This window comes from Mesitornis unicolor, unplaced genomic scaffold (assembly GCF_000695765.1).
Source record: "Mesitornis unicolor isolate BGI_N332 unplaced genomic scaffold, ASM69576v1 scaffold48809, whole genome shotgun sequence".
Lineage (NCBI taxonomy): Eukaryota > Metazoa > Chordata > Aves > Mesitornithiformes > Mesitornithidae > Mesitornis > Mesitornis unicolor.
Genome location: NW_010208841.1, coordinates 24,169 through 44,318, shown reverse-complemented (window position 1 = coordinate 44,318; position 20,150 = coordinate 24,169). Strand labels below are relative to the sequence as shown.

The 20,150-nt window shown below is 37.7% G+C and overlaps 1 protein-coding gene across 1 annotated transcript in view; it reads right to left on the bottom strand.

The window, feature by feature from the left end:
• Positions 1 to 1,242: 1,242 nt before the first annotated feature.
• Positions 1,243 to 20,150, bottom strand: part of EPB41L4A (erythrocyte membrane protein band 4.1 like 4A) — a gene marked incomplete at both ends in the record, with an annotated part of 42,273 nt that continues 23,365 nt past the window's right edge. Inside the window, 6 exons of the mRNA XM_010192646.1 lie at positions 1,243 to 1,324; positions 4,986 to 5,098; positions 7,180 to 7,257; positions 8,181 to 8,272; positions 18,336 to 18,399; positions 18,784 to 18,872. Coding sequence (XP_010190948.1) covers positions 1,243 to 1,324; positions 4,986 to 5,098; positions 7,180 to 7,257; positions 8,181 to 8,272; positions 18,336 to 18,399; positions 18,784 to 18,872 — 518 coding nt within the window. The remainder of the gene's footprint in view (positions 1,325 to 4,985; positions 5,099 to 7,179; positions 7,258 to 8,180; positions 8,273 to 18,335; positions 18,400 to 18,783; positions 18,873 to 20,150) is intronic.

The window sequence follows — 20,150 nt, the reverse complement described above, 5'->3', positions numbered from 1 at the left end:
ATGAGGGTCAGCTCTGCATATTGGGCCCTCTAATATATATCTTTGCATAATTTTCTGCTCAATGGCCTACCTTCAGCATGATTGAATAGCAAGACAATAAACTTCCTTTTAGCCAATGATCAGTATTATTTTCTAAGGGCTAGAATATTTGATTCAATTTCCCTCAAACTGAGGAAGCAATCAAACTCAGCTCTTCTTTTTGGGGGCAAATGTTCTAAATACTAGGCAACAGAAAACACCATCCAGCAAGTATTTGCAGTAAACCTGTTAGACCTTTCTTCAGAAGTCAGTCTAGATACCTAGTATATGAAGCCCACAGCTTCAGCGGAGAGATAAGGCCAAAAGTGTTCAGCCCAAAAAAACCTGTCAGGGTTACTGGGCATGCAGAGATAGACATTCAGGCAACTGAGCAAAAACGTTAGGTGCTGAGTTTTTGACTCATTGTTTTGTCAGATCACTTTCTTTTGATTCAAGCATTCAAATTCACAATTCAAAACCCATTTTGGGAGTTGGACAAGATGACCTCTAAAGGTCCGTTCCAAACCAACACATTCTATGACTCTATGAAATTCCACCTAAAATTAAAGGTGGCAATATAAATCCCTCTCTGAATCTGAGCCTCACCTCTTTCTCTCAAATATGCCTAACAATCGGAGATACGCAGTTCAGCATTGATAATTAAACACAGCAGACCATGCAGGTCCAGAGGAGCCCTAGCAATTCACTGTTTTTAAGGATCAGACACAAACAGTCATAAGTTTTTTTTCTGGATTTACCAGTGTAATGGGTAATGGACTGGAAGAGAGGCTGTGCTCAACTCTTTCCTGCCCACACATCACAAGGAAAGCTTGCTGTGCGCAGAAGCAAGAAGACCCATGCCCTGAGGGTCCTGCCAACCAGGCCACAGCTCCCAGGACTATCCTTACCAGTGCCCCTTGGGTCATTATCTGATTGGATTTTTTTCATATTTAAAATCAGGACTGTTTGCCTTCCCATTAACTCGTCCTTTGTGGGTTTCCAGACTCTGGGTCACCTGAAATTCTCATACCAGGTTCCTGAGAAGATCAGGGTTTGTTAAAGTGAATTACTAGGCCATACTCCCTGACCTTTGTCAGCAGCAGATCAGATGGTCCTAAACTTCATGGCAGGATAAACTGTTAGTAATGATTACTAAATACGGTCCACTATCCAGTGCAATACAAAATCTCTTAAAATCTGCACAGAAACTGCTGGTCTACGTACCTTTTCACAGGGGAAGGTGCAATAATTTTGGTAGTTCCTTCATTTTCCCGATTCAGTGTAATCTGGCTCATGTTTTTAGATCCTAAAAAAAAAGACAAACAGAACAGTCCTGTAGCATATACGCTTGCATATATTTGGCATAATTACCTACTGAACACAGCATAGCATAAGAAAGAAAATTATATACGAGACATCTGGTGCATGCTCTACTTGCTAAGGGTGCATAAGAATCATGCTTTTGTTTCTTATCCTTATTTCTAGTTATATCACATCACAAGGAAGTTTCACATGGGGCACATTCATCACTATTCCACATGAGACAGAGGAGTTTGAAGCTGTTGTTCTCACAGGGATAGTATGCCATTGCCACCAGAAGGGAATTCCCTGCTCAGTTACCAATGAGAAGAAAGGTGTAAGGAGAATACATTGTATGAAAAAGCTTGGGAATCTGCAACATAATAACTAAACAATTGTTAGATTAGATAGTAAAGGAAGACTAATATGGGGGGTTTTTTTCTAAGAAACCATTTCAGATAGATGCAGCAACACAATGCAACACAACACTAATATATCCTAAGTTATGACCAGGAAAATAATAACTGTAAATCAATGGATCAGAAAACAAATAACGTAAATAGAGAGATACAATCAAGAGTCATACTCTAACAAAGACAGCTAAGGATCAGTTTCAGTGAGTAAGAAACTTTAATCCAAAATTTGAAAGTTATTTGCCTTGTTTCCAATTTGTGCCCAAGACTCTTTCCAATTTGATCCTGCACTTTTGTACTGTTGACATTTAAGTCCCTACCTGAGTCATGAAAAGGAATCTGAAGAAGCAGGAGGAACGTGCACTTTCTGCTCTTTTTGAGCCCTCATATAGCAGGCTTCAATGAAACAGATTTGTGTATTCATTATTTAGGAGCACTGAGGGCCAAGAGTATCTGGAATGTCAAAGTGGCATGATAAGATTATGCTCTACAGATGTATACAGCTCAGTATCATGAACAAAAAAAACCCAGTTCTGTTCAGCGTGGCATGTAGTAATATATTAATCATCAAGACAGGTTTGTTCCTACTGCTGCTGTAAGTTTAGTTTCCTTGCTGTGGTATTAATATTAATCTGTACATTTTCTTCAGTTCACACACTGTCTTTCCATCTAATTGGAAATTTCAGTCATTTCTTACAAAACTGTTACCAACTCCAGAAGCAGACGTTAAGTAAAACAACAAAGCAACATGACTTATGATGTACATCATCTCTGGACATGATACTAAGCACGTTCACTGAAGATAATGAAACAGATTGAAGCCTATAAGACTGCTAACAAGGAAATACTAAGTCCTCTGGGCACAAGCAATAGCATCATAGTATTGTTAATACAGTGGTACAAACCCAAAGCCTTTTTGTTTGGCTAAAACTAAAATGCAGTCTCTTAAATTAAGCTATGGTGAGATTAAGCTTTCTCCATAATTTCAGAGAAAGAATTTTTGCACAGTCTCCCTCAACTTTCTATACCACTCCTTTGACACACAAAGTCAAAGACTGTCCTCTACTTCAAAACGGATACTTGAGATATCCTAAGACATCTTGTGTGGTCATCAGTCGCTTCTCCTACAGGTTAAATCTGCTAGTCTTCTGCAGATGTCTCACATCCTGAAGAAGGTTTCAAGTGGCATTAGTTGCTTTTGCTTACATGACTCAGCCAAGCCCTTTACATGTTTGACCTTACCACTTTTAATGATGCACTTTACTCCTTTTCTTACTTAGTTTTTCAGATTAATCCCTGTCGGAGGGAGGGGAGCAGTCTGTGTCCTGTCTTGTACAATATCTGCTTCTTCAAGGCACTTTTTGTTGATCTTGCAAACATATGCAATAGGATGAATTTGGAACATTCTGAAGAAGGAAATGCAGAATGGGCACAGATTCACAGATAAAAGGGAACGTAAATTTGGCATTCTGAATGAATCCGCTATTTTATACAGTAAGAGACAATCAACTCTCCAGACTCTCTGAAGCACTACACACCTGCCCATACAGTTATTTTCTGTTTTCAAGAATGAAACAATAGCTACACTGCCACTATGACCTGCTTGGTAAAAAGATAGAATTACTAAACAAAAACCTTTCTTGAATTAATGTGGATAAGAAAATGATCAGAAAAAGAATCCCTAATCTTCTGTGAGCTCACAGAAGACTGCTACAAAAATTCTTCCTCTGACCTCTAAAAAGAGAAGGATGCCTATAGCCAAGAATCACAAATAAATAAAGATGACAGCACTTAAGGACAGGAAGCAGAAAAGGCCATGGGAAGGTTTCTGTTTACCTCATAATTTCAGTCAAAGAGACTGAAAAAATCAACAAGCACAACAAGCAATATAGACTAACTTTCCCTGTCTATGCTAAAGCAAATATTATTTTCAACTAAGGGCTGAGTTCCTGCTAACAAGTTTACCCCTGAATAGTCACATCATTTTCTACATAACTGAACTGAGGACTAATAAGGTGGGAAATGCTGTTCATCTTGAACTACCAGGATAAGAATGAGACAGCCCAGCTGAACAGAAGTCTAAGTCACCAGGTGCAAGAGTGAACAGCTGCTTGTTCTTAGGCACCCATTGATAACTGCAGACACAACAAAAAGATATCATAATCAGAAAGCAAAGCATTCTTTCTCTTCTTACACTTTATAAAATTAAATTTAAAAAAAAATAATCTGTTGTAAACAGTTTGTATTTTCCAAGGCAAATACTTTAATTACACTACACTTCAAGACTCAATGCGGCTATAAGGCAGAACACACCAGCTTTGTTTCTGAGTCAAAAGACAGCATTCAGAATAAACATGGGAGTTTTCCAGATATATATATACCTACTCTCTTTTTAAATTTAGGAATCTTGTAAGTTTATAATGCCATACCAACTCCTAATAAAGAGAAATTTTACTTACATTTTAAAGCCCAGACAAGTTTTTTCTCAAACTGCTAAGACACATACATACATACTTAACTCCACGCATGAGTTTGGCTGAAATGTGTGTGACTGCTGTCATAGATAAAGCTAAGCATACACATGTAATCACGTGTAGAACTGGAGCTTGACAATAGAAGAGCTTTTTGCCTGTATAACTAAATTCCAGGAAGCATCCATTATTCTCGGCATGACTCCTGCAATCCATGCTTAATATTATACATTTCCTCTAACACCTGTAAAAACGTCCAGCTTCCCCTGACATCTTCAGCACACAGAATAGATTTCCAGCTTACATATCTGAAGCAAGTTAAAATTGCAGAGGACATGGCACTAACTTCTGTTCCACTTAATATAAAAATAAAGGGATACTGCCCTTGAACTGGGAAGAGGATGTACAAGAGAGACACCTTGGGTCAAGCAGCTGGAACAGTGGGCTACCAACCAAGACACACTGGTATAAAATTCTTCAGAGACAGGACTCCTGAAAAAAACCCACATCCTCACTGTTTTCAAGCCTCCCTTTCATACATTAGAACTGCAAACATGAGGTTTTATCATGTTAGATCCACACCATCTCTTTTACTTTATGCACAAAGCTGGAGTTTTTAGATTCAGTTAAGGTTATGTATAAATACTGGCCTATGGCAAAAGACAGAATTAACTCTGATACAACCTTGAGGACACTGTAGCAGTTATGAGTTGCTGCTTGAAAATGAAATGCACTAAAGACCAAAGAAGACATCTCACCACAGGCCCAGCAGAGAAGGACTTACCAGTCTGTTGTGTTCTTTTGGGATATGTCTTGCTGCGACTTCTTTCAATGCACTGGTCATGCCGTGGGAGCTGCACAGAAGGGTCTCTTGTCATTTGCAAAGATGTCCTGCCACTTGAAAAAACAACAAAATCATGGGATAAACACTTGAAAAAAATATGACAGAAATAGAGGATCTTTAGATTGAACAAAATTCATGGCGTTTGGGCAGCATGTTTTGTTAGCTATTCACTTTCCATTCCAGCTTTGATTCTCTTGCAGAGTAGCACTACACAGATTTTTGTTTTAAAGCAGCTATTCACAGAATCATCAACAGATTGTGCCAATCTCTTCTATATTGGGTATTTTCAGAAGTAGCTAAACAACTAAAACAAAATGCTGGTTCAATTGCTTAGAAGTAAACAGATATCATACTACCAAGTGCCAAGCAACTATAGATATGTATTGCATATGTAGATTTTCTGAGTTATGCAAATAGACTTCACTGAAATTATTGTGTTTTCACCAATAGCCCCACTGGCGTAGCCAGCACTGCAGAAATGTTTTCTTCTCAAAATTTTTAAAAGAATTAAAGGACAATAAACCTCCAAATTTTAACATCACATCACAGTAATGCTAACTATTGATATTCAGTTTAATTTTTCTTGCTCTCAAGTTAGCCAGAAAACACTTCTGCTCAACTTTTAAGTTTGATAGCCATGCAAGTCTTGCAAATTCCAGAGGCAGTTTTAACAAAACATGTGGGGATAAGACCTTCACTCATATTAATAGCTCTATATATTGCATCAGATCTTAAGACAAGGAAATTGGTTTCCTGAAAATGGTCTACCACCTAATGAGAAGAACCTATAAGAATTAAAAACAAAAAAGGAAAAACAAGCCAAGACATAATATTATGATCCCTTTACATCCACAGTTGAATGGTGGGATTCTGGTTTCTGTATTGAGCTAATGATGTATACAGGCACACAACACTGTCATTGCTTTTGGTGCTACATCAGGGACCAAAAGCAAAGAGGGAAGACAATCAAAGCTGATGGACAAGCAAAGAGAAGATTCTCAAAGCACATGAAAATGCTCTTACTGCTGCTCTGAATTCCAAGATGAGAGTTAATATGTCAAACACCAATTGATTATCATGATACATCATTAGCTCTGTATAATCAATACGATGCAACTAGATGTCACAACCCATATTTACTAGAATATCCACTTAAAGCTGCTCAGCCAGTGTGACAGACCTGGATTTAAACAGTGGTTGCTAATTGCCAAATCATGTGCCTTGACTCACTAGACAAAGACTCTGTTTTTAAGTCTGTTGAAACGACTAAGTTTCAATGAAACTCAGTAAAAACTATTGGGTTTCTGGCATCTTACAATTTTAACTACAACCTATATTCCTGCTAGTTGTTTGTGGCACACCAGCTAGAGGATCTTAAATCCATTCCCTCTACCACATCTTCCTCTGTATCACAGTATTAACTGCCCTTTATATCACACTGTCTGCTTGGTTAACTCAGGCTATAATTGAGACTAAGTGCTCCCTACACACCCTCAGTGTGAAGTTTACTGCATCATCCAAGGCTTGCAGCCTTGAATCCTTATCCAATGTTGCCAGCTATTCCAGTTAGAAAAGATTATCCATCTTGCCTCAGATCTGCCCTCATTTTTATTCTTAAATCAACAACACTGCACCAGCTGTACTGCTACAGGATTAGACATAACCATTCTGATCCAGAGTCCTTGTCATAGCTCAGCTGCAGCTGTAAAGATGGCCATTGCAGTTATGGAATTTACTTACTTTGTACAAACCCTTAGCTCATTCCTAGAAGAAAGGCAGCGGCTAACGTGCCTCCTCATTTTGGTATTCCTCAGTTGTCAGGAAAAGCCCTTCAGGACATGAACATAATTTCAGGACTTAAAAGGAGGCTTTGACTTAAAGCGTTGCCAAGACTGCTCACACTTCCACAACGGGCTACGGCAGGCCTTAGCCAACTGGGGATCTAGAGAATGAGAAGTAACTCACAATTGTCTCAAAACTATCAGACTTCCACAGGGAGTCTGTTAAAATGGCCCTGATTCATGCTTTGTCAGCAGTCAGTCTGAGTGGGGTTTTTCTTTCATTGGAAGAAAAGAGGAGAAAAGAAGGAATGAGAAAGGAATTAACTGATGTTTAAACAATGAAATAAATTCACCTGTACCGATGTTTATAACCTATGGATCCAAACTTGCTGAATTTTCTTGGCAGAGAGTTTGATTCATTCTCCGGTACTCTATGTAGTTCCAAAAATAAAACAACAGAGTAATTATATAGATAGGTCTCAATTACAGTCCTCTTCCCAAGAAAAGAAAATAAAATGAAAGAGAACTACACACTTTTGGTTCCAAAAAAATAATTTTCTGCTAGTTCCTCTTCGTCCCCACCTCCAGGCAGACTCTTATGGGGTTGACAGCTCCACAAAGTCACACATTTATGCCCTCCTCTTTGGACTGCACACTTCTTTATTTCAGGGTCTACTGTTAACTGTTGGTGACAGCAGCTTTTTGCTTAATAATTCACAGGAGCAGGCAAAAATATGCCACTGAGACTGCAATGAGACTGCAGGAGGGATTCTGAGCTTATTCATTTACAGCACTGCTAAAGCCAATCCCAAGCATCCCATTGACCAGTTCCTAGCTGGACACTCATGCACATTTCTGTTAGCGTTTTTGCATAGTAAAGAAAGTGTTTTGAGATCTGTAATACTGGAAACATTTCATACACTTCAATAAGAAAAACAAAAAGAAAAAAACAAACCAAAACAAACCCAAAATTTCTATCTATTGTAGGAAACAGTAACATCTAAAATCCAAAGCCATATCTCAGGTTAATTCTGCTACAGAAAACTTGACGGTTAAATACATAAAAATATATATGGCAGGTTAAATCCTGCCATATACAGTTGTGGATACTTCTGTTAAAGCCTACTTTATGGAACCTGAGATACAGTTTCAAAAAGAATTGTAAGGCAAAAGAAGCTAATAAAATACACAATTTTAAAATTAATGTTTCACATCATTGTAAGAAAAGGGAAGGTAGTAGCTTTCAAGAGCATTTTATAATCAAGAGGAAAAATTTGTTTCCAGGCAGTAAGTATTGTTACTCAATATAATATCCCACCTTTTGGCAACAAAAGAAAACTTCTGCATCACTCACCTAAAAAATGTATGATGTTCTACACAGCATTTCCAGAGATTTTTGCATGTAATCTTGTTACGTGCTTCAAAAAAGAAGGAAGTTTCATTGCACTGAAAACAAAACAAAGCAATGAAATATGCTTTGAGGGTTTCTGCCAGTGAAGTCAATCTCCATTAACCGAACACAAGAACATATCAATGCAGACAAGAATAGACGCAAGTCTAAAGAAAGGCAGGTTCTATAATTCATTTAAAAGAGGTTTTCTCTTTGTTTTCTCATTGCCTGAAAACAGTTATTTAAAGAATCAATTCCTTACATACAGAAAAACAGAAAAGAAAGGATATAAATGAAACACTTCTGTTCTTCATTCTTGTTTGTAGATGTCAGCTTTTTTCCTAATTAAAAAGCACAAGATTTTTTCAAATAGTATGTTTCTCATATTTTCTGAAATGCACTTTGGATGTCAAGCAAAAATACATTCCCAAGGCTCTGCTTAACAGTGTACAAAAATGCATGAATATATGAAGGAAACAACAGAAGATTTGTGCTAAACTAAAATGAAGCGACAACACAGAGAGAAAATGCACAAAACATACACGTAGAGAAGAATCAAGGCAAAACTGGAAATAAAAAAGATGGAGGAAAAAAAGACTTTTTTAAAAAAAGCTAATTTCAGAATAATTCAAAATACTAGGCAAACGGTCAAAGGTGAAAGCCAAAAAAGTCCACTTTAAAATCTCTTAAGGAAGACAACAAAAAGGAATACTCAAAGCTTAAAACCTATTCAATGGAAATTGGCAGTCAATACAGCAGACATGAGAAAAAGGCGGGGAGAGATGAAAGAGAATTCAGACATATACAGACTACATAATACTTCCAACAGACAACAAGCAGCAACAGGCATATCACACTGCTTGTTTCCAACAAGGTAAACATTCAAATATGTTCATGTAAAAAACACTTCCATATATCTCTCAGCAAATTTAGGTGCTCGGTGTTGTTTCTGTGATTTGCACAAAGAATGAGTAGCCCCACCGACTTCAGTGTGAATCCTCAGTGTGGTACAATACCTTCTGTAAAAAAATGAGGCCTAAAATAATTTTCCTCATATGTGAATGATAAAGCTGTTATGATTGATACCAATTTCAGCAGGTGATTTTAGGAAGTGGATTCCCTTGCATTAGTTATACTTCTGCAGTGCCATGCATACATAGACTAAGAGTTTTGGCAAGTTTCTCCATTCTTCATTTAACAAGGTCTGGTGACCTGCAAGTACCCTGCAAACTGTGAACTAATTCAGTATGTTCACTAGAATTCAAAATTTCACCTCTAACAAAAACCAATTATATCTCTATCAACAGCTGTCAGGCAGCCTCAAAAAAATCACAAATCACCTGCTCAAGCAGCCTTTCCTCCATGTTGAAATAAATACCAGTAAAAATTACAAACTTTACACCCGTGGTTAGAACAACTGAGATTTTATTTCCTGACGAAAAAAAATCGATTGGAGACATACACATGGGCTTATTTTCTCCCATGGATTATTTTAATTAATTTAATGGCTGGCTGGAACTGTCCCATAGAATATCCAAGGAATACACTTGAGACGCTGGCACAGGATGCCCAGGGAGGTTGTGGATGCCCCCTCCATGGAAGTGTTCAAGGCCAGCTTGGACAGGACTTTGGGCAACCTGGTCTGGTGGGAGGTGTCCCTGCCCATGGCAGAGGGGGTGGACTGGATGATCCTTAAGGTCCCTTCCAACCCAAACCATTCTGTGATTCTATGAATGAAAATCATCCTCTAGTCTTCTCTCAAAAGCAAATCTTATTCTGTCGCACATCACAGCAAGCAAGAGGAGAGAGTAAGACATACGGCCACTGAGAATGCTAAGAACTAGGATTTATCTGAGATTGCTATGCATAGCATAAAATGATTATATAGTAGAATAGGCCCTTAAATATATTCCTACAGTTCCTTAAAATACAATTTCAGGCTCTATAGGAATCTTAATCTCTGTGCAGGTTTCACAAGCAGTTTAACTTGGAGCAAAAATAAGCTCAATTAATAAAAAGTAAAACCAGAAACTTAAAAACTGAAGCTCTTCTAAAACAGAAAAGAAAAATCTAGCTAACTGTGGAAAAAAATTTAAAAATGCTTCCTGGAGAATCTTAAAGACAGCTAAGTAGAAAAATCTATTTATACTGCAATTTCCAAGAGTTGCCATATTGCTCTTGCTCCTCTTGAAATCAGAAACAAGAGTCTACCCACTGAAAAATCACACAGCATTTTTACATTTTTAAAGTTTTAAAGAAGATATGTCAAGGAGTACTTTTCATTTTCTTATTTTATACATAACAGAAATAAAGCTTCAGATTTTATGATTTAATTTACAATTACAATTTCTAGATCAGACTGTCATCTGACATTATTTCATATAAACACACACAAATAAGTCACCAGTACACTTTTAAAGAATAATATCAGCTCAGGACTGTGGTATTGCAAACTTGATGCAGTATGATGACTCAATTGAACTTCTGTTAGGAAGGATATGCAGGATCTTGCTCCTTCTTTGTCCACTTCTAAATTTTACTTTTAGGCTAAGAATCTTCTAGTGCACTTAAATTTATTTTATTACATAATTTTGGAGGAGAGAGTTTGTGGGTTAGGATGGGATGGGCAGAGAGAAGCCAGGGGTGTTTTGTTTTGTTTTTTAAAATGGATTTCTAAATTAAGGCATTTCTGCCATATCATATTATTAGCCCAGTACAGGCTAATTCAGGAATTCAGGAAAATATTCCCATCAGGGAAAAGGTTCTGCTTGTCCATTTTTTTCTTTTTTTGAGTTAAAGTTCCAGAATTTTCCCATATACAGAACAAAAGCTACTCAAAAGAAGAAAATCAGTAAGTGACTAAAAGAGGGACAGTACACCTATGTTGCTATATGACTGAAAGATGTCACCAGCAAACATTACTGATTTCATCATTTGAAGGCATTATTTTCTAAGGTGGAATAAAGTTCATCTCAGTTAGTAAGAAAAAAATAATTGATTCTTAATTACACGCTGAACCATCTATACTTCATATGCAGCAATCAAAGGCACTGAGGAACCAACAGCATAGTCCCATAGATCAAATTTATCAAGTAGTTACAGAATTCCGATCTGGAAAACTAAATGACTGCCTAAAAAAAATCGAGGGACAGACCAACATGCTTTCTGATAACACACAGAGGTTTGTTTATTTGAATTTGAAGGAAAAGCACATCTGAAAACTATTGCCTCAGAATGGATTCTTGTAATAGGTCAAACAGCACAATTACATTTTACTGAAGAAAGAGAAAGCAAGCCTAAAAAATTCATCTACAAGATCTTTCACCAATACACAGGAGATAAGTTAAAGTTCTTTTACTGTTTTCCACCTTTTCTGTGAAGGATTCAGTCACTTACTGCAACTAAGTCCAATATGACACTGCACACAGCTTAACTAGGTCTGGGGCTTCCTCCATTTGCTTTTTACCAACATTTTAAGGCTTGCAAGAGTACTGTGATTACTCTCACAATTTATAAATTAATATATAAAAATTAAGCAGTACTGAAGGCAGCAATACCTTTCAGGTTTAATCTTGCTCCCCTAAGGGAATAAATCGATTTGTATAGGTAAAGCAAGGATGACCTTAACCTCTTAACACCATGAACTTTTGTTTACAATAAAAGGCAACATGTTTAGTGTCTTGAACAACTGCATTTTTTACAGGTATTTAGAGTTAGCTGGGTTTTGTTGTTATGATTATTCCCATACATCCAAACTAAAAGAAACAAAGACCTATTGTACTTATACTAATGATTTGTAGGAAATGACAGTTCCAAACTCATTCAGTGCTTTTTGGTGCCTCACAAGCTACTCCCTGCTACTTATCCTGTTGCTTTCAGAGTGCCCAGTGTACTAAAGGTGAGGCACAGTAAACTGTGATGGCACACCGCTTCCAGAGCAGTCCTGGTCTTCTGCACACTCTGAAGAACTCCCCTCTCCTTTGAGCCAGCTTTGGTGTTCATTCCTTCAGGAAGCCTGTTGTGCTCACCAGAAAAAGAAAGCCACTTATTTTTGTGCAGTGATTTTTGAACACACTTGTGGCTTGCACCAGTGAGGGAGGGGGTAGGACTTCATGAGCAGAGGCTGCAAAAGGACAGGAATATCCCTTGCACCAGTATCTAGTTGTTGAGCTCTTTGACTACCTTTTCCTAACCTTGAGAAAGGTAAGGCACTAAAAAACATAAAATATTCCTCTCCTTCTAAATGCTTTAAAAGCTTGTTCTGCAGTCTCCAAAACATGCTAAAGCTCATACTACCATAGCCTCACCACCATTTTTACCAATGGGAGGAGAAACAGACTAGCACAGGGGATGCAGACAGCTTGATTATACTATGAGCTTATAAACAGACAGGCCACATGTAGCTAACCACAGCCCCTACCTGTTTTATGCTGCCTCTCAAATCAGCCAGAAGAGTGACCTGGCAGGCCTTTGAGATGTCCACTAGAAGGCTGGTAATTGGTACAGTGTTCCACCATAATCCACCTACACTTCACTGAAAGACTGAAAACGTGTTACTAATGCCTTCAAAAGAGGCAAGTCAGAGGGGTCACTGCTCTACCTACTCACAAAATGCGTCTGGAACTGCTAGAGCTGACATAGAAGTTCAGCAGTGCCCATACTGCTGTTTGCAAACAGCTCCTGGCTTGCTCTGCCACACCAGCATGATTACACAGCTGCTTTGCGCCAGTTAGCTCAGTGCCCAGGCAAAGCAAGCTCGAGTCTGCCTGCAAGAGAGAACATACATTTAAAATGACAGTTCTTCCCTCTGTAAGCCAGAAGATCCCTTGCTTGTGAAGTCTGTGGATTACTCCAGAGGTAAGAGAGCCACTGTCAGTAGACTTACACCTGCTCCCTGGAGCGCTGCACCCATCCACAAATCAAAAACATTTTGAAAACCTATGATTCAGAGCAGGCTTTAGCTGCTATAATTTATGACAAGACATAGGTTGGCTCCCACCAATTCAGGCTCAGAAAATGCAGAACCCAAACCGAAAACCACAATAGGAACCCTGCCAGCACACAGACCAGTCTTCTAGTCAAACTGAACTTCAGTATAGCATGAGGAGGGACCTAATCTCATTGCACATTGCATGAACAAGTAAAACACAGGCATGTGCATGCAACAGAAATACTAACACTAGCTCTGAAGCTACTTCTTCCCAACATTACTCTTTACCTGGAGAGGCACATACCTGGATACTATCAATTGTTAACCAATAGGAAATACTCTAAATTTGAATGTTTATATAATGCATACCATTCATAGTTTATGTAACAGATAATGTATTATTACTGGTTACACGAGGTCAATCTTTAAGAACATTATACAAGTCAGGGATTAAAATTTATAATGCAGTGCCAGTTTGCATAAAGCACGTCAAGATTGAAACAACTGTATCTCAGCCAATTTTAAAAAGACTAAAGAATTTACAAAAGAGCTGACAGGAACACCGTAATAGCAATGAGTTTAAGTTTATACTGGAATTTTAATCCTAGTTCTCCTTCAAAAATGTTCATTGCTGATTTTGCTATCAAGCCTTGAACCAGCCTAATAATCCTCCTGAGATGAGTCAGAAAGTGGCTAAGAAAAGGCAAGAAAACCTCCAACCAACCAAAACAATCCAAAACTACTCTACATGATGTATTAACACTGCTGTGCTTGCTCACCTCCACCATCTAATACCTCTCTGGTTTAAGTGGGTGCAAATGCAAATGATACAAACCTAATTTGTAATTCTTGAACCATAATAAAGATAAAAATGCATGGAAATATTCTTTAATTTTTGAATCTGCTTTTTGTAAATGTCAGAAGTCTGAAAAGTAATAACATTAATTAGATAATTCAGCTCTACCCCTTCTTGCCCTGTCACATCTTGAGACACAAGTTCTAGGCAGCAGGTTTTAATTTTATTTATTATTCTTGCAGTTTCTTGGGAAGATTGAATGGGGTTTGAAGAGATTCCTCTCATTCTAAAGTCCAATTCAGCTTAGACTTCAATTCCTGACGAAACCAGCATTTTTATCTTTATTACAGAAAAATCTTGTATCTAGACAAGTTTCAGCAACCAGAATGGGGAGCAGTATGTGCTTTGGAATTGCCCTGAAGTTCCTCTAGCATGTGTCAGTATTTGGAATTGCTCCTGAAAACAGTCTTCACCAACTTTGCCTCATGAATTCAGCTGAGCTAGGCCTCTTCATCTGACTAAGCAAGACTGCAGACGAAGACATGTCTTGAAAATGTGTAAATAATTTTTCACTGCACAGTTTGGAGGTTTGCTCCGACTTTAAACAACCCAAATTTCAAAATCCCTCAAAACAAAAATTTCAGACTTCCAAAAAACCCTTCTCTTACAACAAAAAAGAATGAAAGCAAGTGTTTTGCACATTCAACACTTTCTGGTTTGGTGAAAAAGAAACATGAAAAGTAACAAGTACAGAAGCTTTGCATAAATTGTGTGAAGGAGTGAACACTTGCATGTTCAGACACAGAACAACTCAAGTAAAAGGCGGTTACAGAAAATATGGGGTTGCAGGGAACAGCACAGAAATATGTGGTACCTACAAGCAAAAAAGCTCCACAACTCTCACCCCTGCATACTATTACATTTACATTCCCAGCCTACACAGTCTACCAAAGCATGTTCTTTTTTATTTTGTTTCATGTCCTTAGTTGAGACAGAAACCAAGGAAACAAGCTGTGTTCCTGACACAGGGAAGACACAGGAGTGCTGTGCACCTCTTTGATTACCCACTTCCACACAGTGCACCTATTGTGATTAGGCTCCATTTTGCTGCAACAGGGGGGCCTTTGGCATCCACCTGTACTGCTGGATTGTTTCCAGCAAGGTTGCTCAACAGACATGTATGCTACCAGCAATTATGCACAGGTATCAGATGAATCGCTCAGTTTTCTTAAAGGAAACTGCACTAAAATCTCATCTTCAGAAATTCTTTGCAATTGTTTGTGATGTTCAGAGCATCCTTCTGTGCTTTCCTAGCTGTGAGACGGTTCTTAATTTCATGCTGATACTTGGAAGTTTCATGGAAAGTCTAAAATGTTTCTAGCTCAGAATTCACAGCATGGGTCTACTTGGGGGACAATGAAATACTGATTCAATGATTAACATGACTGAAAAGAGTTTCTGTCAGGTGGTCCAGGTCATTAGTCTCACATGTCAGGCTAAGTAACAGATGGCCAAATATTAAGGGCAGTATTCTGTTTATGAAGGGGCAATAGCAATAGCTTTAGGAAGAAAACATATGAGTAAAGTAGTGAAAGATAAAACCAAAATACCGATGGTCACGCTTGCACACAACAGCAAGAGGTATGCAGGGAAAATATAAAGTTAAATATACAGGAAATGTTCTCATGGGAGAGATATGAAGACGTACAAGAGATGACGTTACAAAACAAACTAAGGTGCTTCACCTTTCCTATTATAAGACAGTCAGCATAAATCAAGTTTCTGAAAAGTGAAACAATGTAAACAACAAACTGTGCAGCCATAAAGATGGCTGACACAGCTAACCCACAGTGTATTTCTTAGGAAGCCCATGGACATGGATCTGTACATTTAGACTGCTATGTCTGCCATCTGTCAAGGAGATCAGGATGTCCATTTCCACCCCTTTAGTGGGACATACACATTCAAACTACTTTGGTAGGTTTGGAAAAATCTCAGATAAATTTATGGAGAGGGAGAACAAAGAAGTTACCACAAGTAACCCTATACAGGGAATGAGCAACATTTCATTGGTACTAAAAACACAAAGAGCTTCCTTTTGATGAGCAGGTGTACCTGTGAAAAGTGCCCGTCAGTGTGAATAAATGTAGCTAGTGTGTGGAAACATGAATCAAAATCCAGCCTGCACAGAATTTTCACTACGATATGGAAAATGCAATTCACACAAAGCACTCCATATACTCAGAAATAATCTGCTTGTCTTATCATATGATGTTAACTCCTTTGCTATATGCCATAAAGCACCATCTAAGACATGGGATTGTCTCCATTATTTCTTCTCTTCCGGAATCTTTTGTGTCATTCTCTCCAACTAACTGGAACAACCTAACACGTTCCAGACTTGGTATACCACATCTGAAACAATGAAAGTATTAATTCTCTGATATTCCAGCAGACAGGATGAAGTAAAAATGGTACGTTTTTTCTCCTATCATATACTGCAAACATATGTCTCACATAGAAGAACAAAGTGATAGCATTTATTCCAAAAAATGGAGGAACAAAAGAAATTTGTGAATTAAGTTTTTGAGGAGTACTAGAATGTATGGTTGTAGAACTACACCAATGAGCTTTTCCCTCTCTGGGTGCAGAGCAGCATAAATTGTTATCATGGCTTTAATCCAGAGACTAAAGCTTACTAAAACTAAAGTTTACTTATTCCAGTACATAATTTTTTTTCAAAGTAACACCATCAGAATGTTTAAAAAAAAAAGGAGAGGAAGATATTTCTGGGCTATATTGGCCTTTCTTGATCTTGTTAGAATACAGAAATACTTCACAGCAGTATTAGTTGCAAAGAAGATTTTAATAAGGGTACACACCCTTGTACTTACTGTTCTCTTGAACCATTTCCTAAAAGTACCTGTCGAGACTTGAAATTACCAAGTGCTGTCAATGTGTTTGCCTTATGCTCACACTAGTAAGTGTTCACTAGCCATCAACATACACAGTCCCAACTTAAGCACATCTTTCAAATCTTCCAAGTTTTCTGCTCAGGATGTTAAACCTTTGCAATTCCATATGGTTTAGACAAAAACTATACATATGTGGTATCAAACAGAAACTACAGCATCATTTCCATGAATTCATTCTAAGTCAAACTTGAACTTGTTTATACATGAACAGGCCTTCACACTTCACAGGAAACCTTGAGAGAAGTTTTCCTAACCTTCCTCGAGCCTCCACACAACTCTCAAATTTCAACGGCCACACCATCAGAAATAAAATTCCATGGATTACCACACCAAACAGAAACAAACCATTTGGGAGTAACAAGCAAAACTTGCCAATACATCTGCAAAGGCACAAGAAATGCTGTTCAAAACAGAACCAGGACTACCAGTTAGTGGTACGCTTAGACTTCCCAGAAGGTACTGAACATACCAAATAGCCTCATAGAAAATTGGTGGACAAGACTAACAACCACTACATAAATGAATGAAGATATGCAGATAATCAGTAAAAGGGGATACTGCCAGCAGGAAAATACTTCTTCAAAACTATAAACTTTCAGCTGTGATATTCCAAAGAGACCTACAAAGTATTTTCAAAAAATAACTCAGCAAACTAAACTTATATCTCAACCAGATACCAAAAATCATAGACTGACTGCAACTATTGGTTTTATTACATGTCATAATTTTCCTTGCATCCTCAACACTCTCCTGTTTCCCACCCTGTCCCACATACTTCATATCTGATAAATATGGAGGTTTTCTTTTTTCTTTGTTTCCCACTGTCTGTATATTAAAACTCCTTCTCTTGCTATCAACCTGCTAACTTTGCTCCACTGGAACAAACATTGTTTTCTCTCAAATAGTCCAACAGCAGAACAAAGTTAAACTCTGACAAACAAATTTCAATGTATATTATGAGGCTGCTTCTCTTTTCAAGCTACAAAATTAGCTAACAGCTGTCTAACAGCTTTGTGAGTTTTGGTTAATGTTAGCTTTTCCATTAGATTTAGCCTAGTTTAAAAGCACTATGTAACAGCATAAACAAGGTATTGCATGATACAAGATGATGAAGGTTTGTTATTAAACTCCTACTTAAGTACAGTTCTGCTGAAGTTCTCTTCCCTTGCCTGCAAAATGTGGACAGAAAAATCTTTCTTCCTCCTCTTTCTTTAATAAAACTGCAAGTACCATCAAGAACATATTACACTTAAGGATAAGGTAGTTTTCTTGCAGTAGCTATCAATAAAATTAATTTCACTTTGATGGTTTCTTGCAGTAAGTAAAATAAATTAGACTTTCATGGACACACAGAATTTCCCATTTCACTAGAACTGATGTAACTTTCCTATTTATTTCAGGCTTAAATAAAAACTTACATCTTTTCCCAGGACTCTAAGTTCAAACTGTGTTTCCTTGAAGTGAACTTTTGTAATTCTAGGCCTGTAATATTGGAAAAAAGACAGAGAAAACTTCATGAGACTTTAATTTCAAGCATAATAAAATATAAAATTGCATGCATTTACATACAAAGACAAAAAGGAATTCACAGGTAGAATTTTTTTTACAGGTATGCACCAGATAACAACAGAAAATGAGCAGTATGTAAACATTTCAGCATGAGTATGGTAAAGGTTAACTATTTTTTTCAATATCTGGATTATCAACGAATTTAAAAATCTATATCATCCAGACAAAGATTACAAATTCCAAGTATACTTTTTTTAATTGTTACAATTAACTTTTCAAATATATATCTCAAATCATGCATTTCCATACAACATTATTATTGTTTTAGGACAGACTGCACATTTAAATTATACATACCAGAAATACTTTCCTACTTGTTTTTTATTCTTGTAGACAACAACTCCTACAGGTGTTAATCCTAAAAAATATTCAGATTTGTTTTCACCCTAGAAAATAAACATGTGTGTCATTCATAGAGTTGCAAGTTGTATCATTGTAGCAGTGAAGTCTAGGGAGGAATGACTGACTTGAACATACTGTTACACTCTTCTTGCAAATGGGAAAATAGTTCTTGGTCTACTGATGAAAAACTCCTATACAAAAACTTGTAGGCATAGAGACAAAGAAGGAAGAAAGTATGGCATAGAGGGAAAGAATTGGAGATTCTACATGCTATAGTGTAAAACAAAATAACTTTTTTTTTCAGGAATTACTTTCAGCTATTTGGCAAATGTACAAAACTCAGAAACTAAACACTTTATTCAAACATGAATGCGACAGACATCCTAAGTTTCAACTGAAGTTAAACAGTGATTTTCTAACCTATTCTACTATAGTACAACCTCACACCTGCCCTCTCCCTCTCTCACCTGCATGGTGCTACGAAGTGAAGTAGCTGCCTTGAGGGATTCAGAGCATTATTTTGCTCAGAATGGGTAGTGACATGCAAGGGACAGCCACATGCATCATCTCCTCCAAAGGAAACCACTCCTGAGGTCACTATCAGAATCACAAACCACATCAGGAGAGGCCAGGGTAAGAACACTGGTACCAAGTGGCAGACGGCTCACAATTTCCCAGTTTATGGTCAGCAACCCAAATCAGATCTGCCCTACACTTGAAAGAGTGCGAACCTTAGTGCATGAGGTTAAAAAAAAAGTCATCTGCAAAAGTTTGTCCATCTGCCTCCTTGAGGCAATGAGGAAGAGCCCTGTGAGCTCTAAATCAGCAAAGCACAAATTGCAAAAAATATCAACTGTGAGACAATGACTGTAGAAAGTGTCCTTCTGTGTGACTACTGATGTGAGAAAGCTCAAGCACGCCTCCACAAGCTCTGCCCATGCTCCTCAATAAACCAACTGATAAAGGCAACTTTACTTTTACCATGACCAAGAAAATAACAGAACTACATTTCTTCATGTGTGCAGTGTTAGTCTCAAATGAGGGCTTCTGTTGCTCTTTCAATATAAATAAAAACTATTACATTAATAGTTTAGATTTGGACATATCACAACTCACCCCACCGAGGCAGGGATCTCACTGCACAGCAAAAGCAAGCTAAGAGGAAAAAAATATTCCAGGCTCTGCAAATTTAATGTAGTTTTGTTGGATCATGTTGAATCTTGTTCCAGCAACTCCCCCAGCTTTCTATGGGTGGGAGGGGCACAGAGCATGGGATTGAATACAAGTAAGCCACAGGGCGCATTAAAAAATACTTCATATTG